The sequence below is a fragment of the Etheostoma cragini genome, chromosome 7 (assembly GCF_013103735.1).
Source record: "Etheostoma cragini isolate CJK2018 chromosome 7, CSU_Ecrag_1.0, whole genome shotgun sequence".
Lineage (NCBI taxonomy): Eukaryota > Metazoa > Chordata > Actinopteri > Perciformes > Percidae > Etheostoma > Etheostoma cragini.
Window position 1 is genome coordinate 15237064 of NC_048413.1, and position 12421 is coordinate 15249484.

General features: G+C 43.4%; 1 protein-coding gene across 4 annotated transcripts in view; it reads right to left on the reverse strand.

Annotated features, from left to right (window-relative positions):
• The window catches only part of l1cama (L1 cell adhesion molecule, paralog a), a 39311-nt gene that overhangs the window by 9196 nt on the left and 17694 nt on the right, over positions 1-12421 (reverse strand). For 2 of the 4 annotated variants that reach the window (XM_034876990.1, XM_034876988.1), the window contains exons 2-9: positions 7392-7778; positions 6122-6136; positions 4314-4416; positions 3597-3799; positions 2437-2559; positions 1855-2025; positions 936-1050; positions 566-750 (exon numbers count right to left, since the gene is read on the reverse strand). In XM_034876990.1, the coding sequence (XP_034732881.1) occupies positions 566-750; positions 936-1050; positions 1855-2025; positions 2437-2559; positions 3597-3799; positions 4314-4416; positions 6122-6136; positions 7392-7518 (1042 nt within the window). In that variant the 5' untranslated portion in view covers positions 7519-7778. The remainder of the gene's footprint in view (positions 1-565; positions 751-935; positions 1051-1854; positions 2026-2436; positions 2560-3596; positions 3800-4313; positions 4417-6121; positions 6137-7391; positions 7779-12421) is intronic. The other 2 variants (XM_034876987.1, XM_034876989.1) reach the window with 2 other exon arrangements.

Genomic DNA, 12421 nt, shown 5'->3' on the forward strand with positions numbered 1-12421 from the left:
AAGGTTTACATGGTTTCATTTTTTTTTTTAAACATATTTTTGTTGTACTGCACATTGTTGCAGCTTCTCTTTTCACCCTGTGTGTTTGGGTCTTTGTTTTAGCTACAGAGTGAGGCATCTCACTTGTTTAAGCTACAGAGTGAGACATCTCCCTTCTTTAGTATCTTTGTTGGGAGTTGCAGTGGCTAGGTAAGATCACATTAGCTAGATAACTTTTTCTCCAACTTTGGTCAGTACAAGGCAGGATTAGCTGGAAGACGTCTTGTAAACGAGAGAACTTTGTTATCCTAAATAGCTTGAATACTTTGTTTCATCTAAGAACAAAGGTGAAGAATTAATTTATCTCGTAACAGGTGACAGATAATGATTTTGCATTTGTTGCTAATCGTGAAGCAGGTTATGTAACAGGCACCTGGTTTAACCTAACAAATACAGACACAGTAATGTGATCAACTGTGAATCTGGATTATTGTAGTTACCATAATTTTGTAAATTTACAATACTTGTGTGTGTGTGTGTGTGCGTCTATGCGCGTGCTCGAGCGGACAATGCATGCGTGACATACCTTCCACAGCCACAGTGTAAGTGTGTGTGGCCTTCCCTTGGGAGTTCTCAGCTATACACTGGTACTCGCCCCCGTCACTCTCTGAGATATTACTGATTCGCAGGCGGCGGTTAAACATTTCTTTAATGGTCCGAGATTCAGACATCTCGCCGTCCTTCCTCAGCCACGAAACTTGGGGAGTTGGACTAAGGAGGAGAGGAAGAGGTATAAGAGGAATGGAAAGGATGTGGATGGAGGGATGCAAGCGAGGAAGGGACACATGGATCAGAGAGAGGTAGAAGGAAGGGAGAGAGATTGATGCGAGGCAGGTAAGATTGGTTGAAGGGTGCAACTCAAGTTTTCAGATTGATGGGGGCACACACACACTCACAGGCCTTGGGCAATGCACTCAAGCTCCACAGTCTGGCCCCTGAGAGCATGGTAAGTGCTGTGGCTTCCAGTAGGTCTCATCATGTGGGGCCTCCTGTTCCGCAGCACAGAGTTGGCTGGAGAAAGAGAGGTGGAAACACAAAGACGGATAGAAGGATTCATACATATTTATGGGTAATTTTCAAATTGCTGTGCTGCTGACACAGCAGCTACTAGAGACTCTGACCCACACAGATACAGTGTGTGGAATCATGCGGACTTTAGCTTTTTTTAACAACACATCATTGTACAGATTTTCCACACACACCCACCCACACACACACAGACACACACACACACACACACACACACACAAAAACACACACACACGCACACACGCATAGAGGTCTCTTGTTAACATGTGCTCATCTTTTTGACCTCTACTTGGGCCACAGATGCTGACAGCCACATCCCAGTGTGAGCTGCATCTCATTACCACAGGGCTGAGGAAGTAAAGGGCCCCCTGTCGGCTCTGTGACTGTCTTCTGGATACTGTAATGCTTTGGTCAGCACAACATGCCACCACATGGGTGTGAGTTGACATTGGTTTAACTATGCGGCCACAGAAGTTCTAAACCTGTTTTCTCTTTCTAAAAAGTAAGAATTGATTGAGAATTTAAAAACTGATGGATGTCACTGTCAATCCATACTGCCCATCTTTCAACATATAGATATCAAAGACAGTCTTAACTAGATCATTAAGGTTTGTTTCACCAAAATGACAAAATGGCAGTGTTGGTCTGTTGGGTGGTTCAACTAAATGAATTGCCCATTACTTTATTGCTTTAAAATCTGAATAAAAGCATTCTTAGACTAATATCTGGAAGTGCAGGTCATGTCAGTCAAGTCTACTGTAAGCCAGGCAGTTAATCCAGACTCACAGGGGTTTACAGTCAGAGTGATGGGTTCCTTTGCCAGAATGGTGCGTGTCGCCAGGTACTGGACATTGCAGGTGTAGTCATTCCTGTTATCTTCAGTTGTCAGATGGGCAAAGTATAGGTTGCCATCCTTCCCCACCACCACCCGTTCACTCAGCTGGATATGGTGAAGCCCTTCAGAGAGAGGAAATGAGAAAGAGAACGAGAAATTTGATGACAGATAGAGGCAGCGGAAAAATAAGAGACAAGGTAGACAGAATGAGGAGTTTAACAAGAGAATAAAATAGAAGAAATAGAAGAGGGAGGCTTAGAGATACAATAGGATGAGATATAAATAACTATATATATAGACTAGAACACTACTCAGAATACAAAAGGTACTACAGACAGATAAATGCATGGAAGGATGTTATTGTTTCAGAAATAAATTATCAACTACCTCAACAAAAGGATAGATAGATAGATAGATAGATAGATAGATAGATAGATAGATAGATAGATAGATAGATAGATAGATAGATAGATAGATAGATAGTGGGCCGGAAGGATGTAATGGAAGGAAAGATGGAAAGATAATGTACTCACTCCAGTCCATCCAGTGAATGATAGGCTCCATAGAGCTCGGTGGGGGGTTACACTTCAGAACGATACTGTTTCCCTCTTCAGACTTCACATTCACCTTTTTTTCTTTCTGCTGGGATGGGGGAACTAAAGGGAGGCAAGTGAGGAAAAACACACCTTTTAGTCTGCTGCGTAGATACACGCACATGTACACAAACATGTAGACAACCACACGTGCAAACATTTATCGGTGTCATGTAAAGATTTTCTAATGTAATCCACATCAGTAGTAAACTTAAACACACAATGCAGTGGACAGGGAGTATTGTTTATAAATCCCTATCTGAGGAACTTTAAGAATCTGAGGAGCAGCGTGTGAGAAGACGCCAGGTTGTCTTTTGCCTTGCGGAGGTAGAATCACGTGATTTGTGAGTCATATGTGTTTACCCTCCTCCTCCTCCTCCTCCTCCTCCCTACCTCCCCTCTGCCCATTGTTGATAACCCCACAGGAGCTACTGAAGGGTGCTTCATATGACATCAACTCAAGAGTGTTTCTGGGGAAACCGTTGTCAGGGAAACAGTGAAGGAAGGAGGTCGCCCAGGAGAGAGCCAGTCACACACACACAGGTGGATGGATACACAGAGGTACTCTTTACTTTTGCCCAGGGGCCCATGTGTGTGCTTGTGCATGTGCAGAATTGAGAATTTTCTGATTATAATGTTATTGAATGTAATTATTTTCTGGTTGGTGGTACTTGGAGCTTCTCTGTGTGAGCCTACATCTGCTAATAAATGAGCTCTCAATATAGCAGGGCAAGGAAAGGTTTATATGATGGCTCTGCTTTGTAAATCGCTCTGATATTGCTGATAAAAACCAACAACAACACGGCTTGATTCTAATCTGGACCTTGAAGGCATTTACTTGTGTTCTTACACTGATACTGACATCTAATAAGACATGTAACACCTCTAATGTGAAACTGAAAACATCTCAGAGTAGCTGTTATTAGTTTGATGCTATTTCAAATGGTATGGTTTGTTTTCGATGGCAAATCCAGAAATAACAAATCAACAAATACTCACTGAGCATGATGGAATTTCAAATGAACCATCAAAATGTAATGACTCAGTCTCAATAACTGGTCAGCTGCTTTGGGATGATTCAGCTATGAGCGTGTTCTTACCATCAGTCGTGAGTGTGGCTTCGTTAGAGACGGCTGTCCCCAGCTCATTGGATGCATAGCAGACATATTTGGCTTGGTACTGCTTCAGGTTGTCCATAGTATTACTGAGTGTGTAGAATGCAAATGAACCAGGGCGCTCAGAAACCTTCAGCTCTGGGTCACTGCCTGGGTCAAACTCCTCTCCATCCTTTGTCCATCGGAAACTTATACAAATAAAAGAAGAATCATTAACACTGATGGGAGAGTGTTCACTCAAGTAACAAAGTAAAAAAAAAAAAAAGTCTGTGCCTTTGAAAAAGCCATTTTAAACACACACAACATGTCCTTGGATGTCACTGAATTTGAGGGCACAAATGAACTGATGCAAAATGTACACGAGATGCCCCAGCGGGACTCATTAGCTTGTGCAGTGTAATTGCAATATGCATCTTTTCCTTGGCAATTGGAGCAGTTTTTCACCTCAGTGCAGCTAAGACACTCTGAAAAGATTGCTCGCAGGCTTAATGACATTTATCCCTTGTTGAAATGAGAACTCTGACTGGCAGAAGCTTCATGCCCTCATGTAATACTAATATGTAGAGGTCAGCTGAACAAGGAGAGGGATGCTCGTCATTCTCAGTTGTCTAAAAAGATAACCAGTGGCTAGGCTGTTGCATAACTAATACAGCATCTTCAGACTGTATGTGATTATGTGGATGTATGTGTGTGCTGACTAACATGGGTAGAGGGTTGCCGGAGGCTTCACAGCTCATGACGAGGTCTTCAACACTGAAGACGGTGACAGACTCCGGATGTGTGATGATCATTGGAGGCCTCTTGACTGTAAGGACCAAAAACAGAGTTAGTGCTGTCAAAACACCAGCTATAAAAGCACACATGCATGTGCTATTACACACCTATGTGGTTTAAAAAGACATGCACACACACTCAGAATAGTGCTGCAGTCTTCACATGACCCGCTTTTCTTCTGCATGCGGCTGTAAGAACCCAAGCTATGACATAAACACATACAGTATGTCACCCCGTTCAAACGCACACATCTAAGCAAACAGCACAGAATATAGATAGACAGATGTACCATTCATTTTAATAGTTTACTATAACAGGTGTCAATAAGTATATTCAGTCAATATCACTTAAAAAGACTCCCCAGAGAAAGAGGAAATGTAGGCTGAGGAAAAGACTGAGAGTAAGAGAGCAGGCAGAGAAAATGGGTCGAGATGAGAGGAAATTGATATAGTATGATGTAAGGGGGAGAGTTCATATAAAAGAGATATATGACACAGTGCTCCCTGTGAGACTGAGAGATAGGCAGAGTGTTTAAAAAAAGTCTGAGGAATTGAAGCAGAGATTTGGAAGGAAAACGTAATGACCGCCAGAAGGGGTTTCTCCTTCTCTGTCGTCACTTTCCATAACAGCCATAAAGCAATGCCTCAATACCAGACTCATAAAAACCAACATGCTGGGATTTGCTGTGAATACTGTATTGAACCAGCATGTTTGATTTTTTCCACTTGCTTTATGGCCCATGTCGTATTTTTATGTTCTGTTTTTCAATACTTGTAGACAGAAATGTAAATCTTATTCTCCAAGGGCTTCAGTGACTATACACTGTTGGCTGTTTGCAGTGGAATAGAGGTCACAGCTTGATACTTGTTGGTAGAGTCTTTAATTTGACTTTAAAGGAAAGAGACAGAGCCTGAATGAATTTACATTATGTAGGTAAATGGGTAAAGGAGGACACAGGAAGGAGAAGGGGAGGCTGCAGTAGATGACAAGACCGTGGCGATGGAGATGGAGAGCTGAGTTGAGCAGACAGAGGATATACATATATGGAAGGGCAGCCAAGAGAAAGAGCGTGAGAACAACAGACAAAGAGCAAAGGGACACAGAGGTAGAGAGAAAAAAGGGAAACAAACAAGGGGTAGATTCAGAAAGAGACGAATAGGGAGAGTGATGGAATTTAATGAAAGAATTCCCACTGAAAGAGGAAATAAGCCCATTTTCTCAGCTGATCAAATTGAAGTATGGGCTGCAGGCGCAGCTCCATTGGCAGACGAGGAGGAGAGGAGCTGGTGCTTAGTGCTTTAACTCCTCTTTATTTCCCTGTGTGTTTGATCTGAAAGCCCTGCTGCCTCGTTACAGACAGCACCTGCTCATACTTTCTCCTCCCTACGTATAGGGATCTCACCTACCTAATACATCCATGGATCTCACCTACTGGGAGCCGATGAGGCTGAACACACACCCACATACAGAAAAGACACATGTTCACAATATACATCATACACATTCATCCTCACGTACAAACACACGTCCACATAACTAAGACAGATGCAAGCATACACGCAAGCGTAACACTGCAACTGCACACTAACACTTGACTCATTAAAGTGCAGCACAGGACTTTCACTGTGTGTGCTGGATGGAAAATAACCTCTCTGGCGTAATGAAAGTGTTTTCAATAAGCTTTGCCAGCACCTGCATTAAGACAGGTAGACGTCAATGAAGTTAAAAGCACTTACGATCACTTATGTGGTCTGTTAGTCCTCATTGGTGGCCAGAGAAAAGGCAATGAGAGGAAAAACATTTTAGTTACAGTAAACAAGAAGGAGAACAAGATAGTTAACATACAGACAGACGATAGAGAGATTGAGAGAGAGAAATTTCATTTTTTTGTTCACGCCAATAAAACAAATTGAATTAAAAGAAAGATAGATGGATAGATAGATATATTTACTGACAATTTAACAACAATTATGATGATGATGATAAAGCAGTTCAATGTCTCCTTTAATGGGGTGTGGCTTTTAACCCCGGCCTCCCTGACACAACGCATCTCCTTTATTGATCCCGATCACTGCCCTAGTGACTCTCATTGATGTGGAAGAGGGTCGTTAATTGAAAGGCAGGGGACACCTTGACCTTTTATATCTTTGACCTGCTAATCCTTCCTCCTCCTCATCGTCCTTCCTTCATCCTCCTCGGCCGCCTCACCTCTGTGTTACCTCCCCCTTGTGGAATAAGACTGGGAGATTTACTGCATCTCATCAACTTTAAGAGGTTATGCAAATGTCTCCACATATGTGCGATATCTTGTTTGTACACACACTTTTGAAAGCTGTGTGGGTGGTGAAGGACTGTGAGTCACTGTAAGTAGTCTTAGATAAAGAGTAAATAACAAAAGCAGCGGTGAAAACAATATTTAATCTCTCTCTCTCTCTCTCTCTCTCTTTCTCTATTGGAGCTCTGTGGGCAGGTCAACAGCAGCAGAGGAGATGAGGATGAATTTCCCTGCAGGCCAAGAAGCTCAGCTGTATTTCTAATGCCCACATATTACATCAAGGAGGAGGAGAAAGAAATGAGAGCGATTGTGGAAAAACCTTGCTGGATTTTTGTTGTGTAATTCAATTGTTGATTAAATTACTCCACAATCATATTCTGGTTTGCACCAAGGAAACCAGATCAATAGTGGGACTAATCAATGCAGTATGAAGGGATCAATTACAAAGTAATTAGACACACCACAGGCACAGATGAGCGCTTACCAAAGAAACCTCACACAGTGTAGTATTTCGAGCACAATAGTGCAATCCAACCCTGAATATTGAGATTACTAAAGGAGAAACACATGTTCATTCTGCTCATTTGCACTACTTAATCATGACAAAAGATCATTATTAGCTGTGCTTTGATGAATCAACAATGTAATTAACACAACAAATAGATCTTTGAACCTCATGGAAGCATTCAGTTACAACAGTTATGAATGGTACAATATAAATCTGTACTCACAGTTGGAGGGTATGTGTATGGCTGCTTGGCTGGGCTGGGCAGCAAGGGAGAGGAGGAGGAGGAGGCGGAGTAGGAGAGAGGAGCACTGCCCCCTACTGCAAACCTGCTGTCGCTGCGTGTGAGGCATTGCTCACTGTCCCATCAAAGTCCCACCTGCTCACACACACGCACAGTAAAACGCACACAGAGGGCACACACACACACACGCAAGTACACACACCCACACACGCACAGCCACACACTCGTGCAGAGCAAGTGCGAGACTTTGTTTCTTTTCCAGGAGGCCTTGACTTTGCCTTTTACGTCCCTTGTCTTTTTACTTTTTTTCTTCCCAATCCTTTTACTCTCTTCTACAAGTCAGGTCCACGCCCTCCTGCTGGTTTCCCTCTGAAACATAAAAGAGAGGGGGGAGGGGAGGGGAGGACAAGTGGAGAAGCAAGAGGGTGGAGGCAGAGAGGAGCCATGTGTCAGAACGGGAGAAAAATTACCCTGCACCATGTGGTCAGACCTACACACAGACCGAGGCACAGAGTTAACACACCAATCAAGGGTCAACAATAGAAATTCCCAACAAAAACTAACCAAAAATGCCGCTATACCGCTGAACCTGTTTCTGGTTAATTACATGACCAGTGGCCCATATGGAAAGGCTAGTCAGCAGGACAGATGGACAGAATACCACAACAAGAAGCTGAACAGATCCTTTAGGCACCCAGATGGGCTGTGGACAGACAAATGCAGACTGATGAAGTGTCAAATCCAATAATACTCAAGACAAACAAATATTTATAATTAGGTTGACTGGTCTGGGCTGCTTTGCACTAACTGAACAGTCTGTAGTGTACTTGGGAGATAGTGCTATTATAAGTGTGCAATAACAATGCTATCAGTCATGGTGAGTGAGGCAAGCCACCCCTGCTAGGAGTCTATCCGTTCTCCATCTGTACCCTTGGATCTGGTCCTCGTCACAACATGCAGGCTGTCCTCCCCCGCGGCACCACGTGGCGCAGCTCCCTGAATGTTTACACTACTCAGTATCACACAAAAAGAACTGCTATTGCACGCAAGCATTAAGACGTACATGTGAGACAAAAGAAAATGCAGATACTAGAAAGAGGATGCTTATTCGGCAGCTTTGCTATAATGGCAACCTGATTGAAAGAGTTCTGTCTCTGCACGCCGCTGTTTTGTTGGCAATGCCTCAATGGAGTGATGGGTAACCTTGGAGAGTGGGGGGGAGGTCAGAGAAGAGAGAAGATGAAGATGATGGAAAAGAGTGCTGGTGAGAAGAGGATGGAAAGATTGGATTATCATTCTTTTTCTGTGAGTGGATGATATTTCCATGTCACTAAGTAAAAGATGTATTTAAAAAAACTTAATTAGAGCAAGATAGGATTTGTGTACATCAACAGAGCCAAACTAGATGAAATTAAAGACCAAGCAAGCGCTGAGCCCTTAATAAGGATGTTTAAACGAACAGCATTGGGATTAAATTAGCCATTACACTAACTTGCCTGCTTTGTCAGAAGAATGGCACAACAAGCACGTATAGAGGAAGGAGGGGTGAAGTGGGTGAGGAATTTAAGGGGTAGATAAAGAGGAAAAGTGGGTTTGAAGAGCAACACAGAGGGAGAGGTGGAGGTGAGGGAAGAGAGAGGCAGAGTGGAGGAGGGAGGAATAGAGGTGATGGGAGGAGTGGAGGGATATGGCAAGAAAGGAGGAGGGATGACAAAGGGTGACAGCTGTGACGCTAATCCCATCTATCCACTTGCACACATGTACACGCTCTTCCAATCAGTGTGCATCATTTGTCCACTTTCTCCTTGTTCCTTTTCTTTTTCTACTTCTTCTTTTTCTGTCCTTTTATCAGTAGCTTTAGTGGTTGTTGTTCTCTGGAGACATGGGGGCCAATTACAGTGATCCAGTCTTAAACCCAACCTCTCCAAAATGCCATCAGAGGCAGATGAATGAAGCAGGGCTAGTCAGAGTATTAGTACTTGTGTTAGTCTGTGATCTAAGGTGGAAGCTTGCCTGTCAGTGCCCCCTCCAAAGACACAGGAAAGGAAAGCAGAGTAGAGCAAAGTAGGACGCTGATTAACGATCTGGCACGCCGTCGCTTGGCATGCTGCCAATCAGGGGCGTTTCTAGGACTGGAGGAGGTTTGGTGCTTAGCCCAAACCCATTTAAATAAACTTAATGCAATGCAAATCAACAATTGGCTTGCCCAAATTGTTAATAGCTGGTGTTTGTTTATTTCAGCCCCAGTATGTTGACATCAGTTAGATGGCGTCCGTCCTCTTTTGTGTCTTTTGTTGGGGAATAAACCTTCTTAAATGTGCATATGACAGTTACTCACCTCAATGATACGTCATGTAATTTTCATAAATTAATAAACCCCTGGACTGTAATATTCCAGATGTGTTTGAGCAAGATTTCTCCTCATGTTCAAAACTTTGTGCACATTCAAAATGTATGTGTTCTCTGTGATTTGGTGGAGTTGTGATATTAGGATATTACAAGAATACAATCACTACATTTCAGAAAATCATCTACCTGCACCATAATCTGCTGTAAATTACGTGATTGCTCTGCTGATATGGTAGCTCTCAGACCTTCTGGCAGACACAGAGCCCCGTTTGAGACTCTGGTCTCTGAATGACACAAAGTGTAGGGAAGTGGCTTTACGCTGCTCTACATAGGAGGTGGAAAACCAACATTACGGCAGAAATACACAGAGCATAAACGCGTCACAATTACCACAGCATGTCCAAAGCACAGCACGTCCGTCATAAAGTTACAGTTAATGAGTTCTAAAACAACAACAACAACATTGTGCCTTGGAAAATACTTGTTTCCTTTATTTGCATGTGCCATTCTGGGGCCTTTTTATTCAATCATACTTATTTTAAAAAAAAAAGAAAGAGAGAGAGGCCAAGAGATCTGGGGATATTCATAAAACATTTGGGGCTGTAGGCTGGGACAACCAGGCCTAACAAATCTGCTGCCAATCAAGATTTACCAAAAAAGTGCTGCGTGTGTATACACCCACACACACATTCATGGGGAGTAACAGACATAGGCCTACAAAGAAGCTTGCAATGCATGTAGAGACCGACAGAAAGGAAGGCAGACAGACAGACACACACCTCGAGTAGCGAGTGGTTTGACAGACAGTATCAGACTGATAAAAGGGCATGGTCCAGTGGGCTCCAGTCAAGATGTAGACCTTGCCAAAGAAGATTCCAGTCATGTTGAGCAGGAGCAGTAAAGGGGAACACTATAATGGGTTGTGAGAGAGAGGCAGAGAGAGAGGCAAAGACAGACTGAAAGAGAAGAGAAGTGGCATGGGAGGTTGCCACATAATGAAGCCAGCCACCCAAACATGCTGAAAGCACAGATTGATGTGGCCTCACACGCTAGCGCACACACAAACACACAGACATACTTCCAAGCTGTGTGCACGGCATGGAGCCTCGTGGAGCTCTATTATCACAAGGGTGAGAGTCTCTGACATCGAAGCAGATGCCTGATTTCACGTCTTCAGGGTGTCCGCTGTGCAGCTGTCAACGATCCAATCCCAGCCCTGTTACCTGCTTCATTGGACAGGGTCAAAGGTCACGCCTGGGATGGCTTTTTGCAGCTGGGCTGAGATGACCCGGCATGTGTTTCTGAGTGCTTTTAAAAACTATTATCACCACTAAGATGTCAACGGGAGCCATCAGAATTCGTTCAATTGAAGGGAGATTGTAAGCAGCGCTCTGTTGAGATTTGAGGGTGTGGTCGTTTTTTTTTTGACAAGAAATCCTATTTATTCATGAATTCCATCTTTAAAAAACACAAATAACCCAAACATTTTGTCTCATGCTGTTAGTGTTGCTATCATTAGAAGAAATGAATTGTGGCATGCCAATTTGGTGTGTAACCTGCTTGTACATTAACTACATTGACTAGAAAACCCCACCCTTCTGCAAAATGTGGTAATTATCATTGAGTAGACATGTTGGGTGTTGCCAAGGACTTTGAATGCTGAATAGGCTCTCTTATCAGGGTGCGGGGGGGTCACATCATGTTCTGAGTTTCACACATTTTCTAATCCCCATCATGCGAACCACCCACATACTGTATAAATGAAAGACTCTACAGTTTTCTTCATATCCTCACGCATGCCTGTGAGGAGCTGCTCAGTGTAGCCTAGTATATTTTTTTCTCATGCAAATATCGATTCTGGAAGCTTCCCTCTACGTACTACTGTGTGTGTGTGTGTGTGTGTGTGTGTGTGTGTGTGTCTGTGTGTGTGTGTGTGTGTGTGTGGGTGTGTGCGTGTGTGTCTGCATGTTCAAACATGTGTGCAGGTCTTGTGTCCTGTCATGCCTTGCTTTTAAATATTAACCACCTCCAGCTGTGAAGATGTGTAGGGGGAGAGGATGCGGGACGGAAGGAGGGGGGAGAAAAATAAATGAATACATGCCCCCCTTTACCCCCTACTCTTCCCTCAGGGTTAGTCTGTCTGAAGAAAAATCAGGCTGAAAAGAGATGGACGGAGGGACAAGGGGAAGAGGGAGTGATTTAGACAAAAACAAAGAGAACACTCACTAAGAGAAATGGTAGGCACTGGTAGGCATTACAGGAGAGAGGCAGTAAGAGATTACAAGGTTGAGTGGATAGTAAAAGTGTAGAGGGCAGAATGGGACAAGGTGATGTGGGTGGGGGTAGATGATCAGGCCCCTTACAGAGTGAATTATTCATGGAAACCCCCTTCCTGTCGGCACAATTTGCCCTAAATTCACCCAAATTCATAATTCATTCACACCCCTATACATTTGGTTTGGTCCTAGACTGATGCTGTCCATCTATACCTGGTGTCTTTGGTGAGGCTGTCGGATTCTCTCCTTCACTTCCTCCCCTCTTCCTCTCTCTGGCAGGGTCATACTTAATGCATGAGCCTGTTGCAGTGAGACAAGTCTCAGAACCACTTTGTCACTACAGCAGAAAAATACCACAAATCATGTAAAATAATACCAGCTACCTGT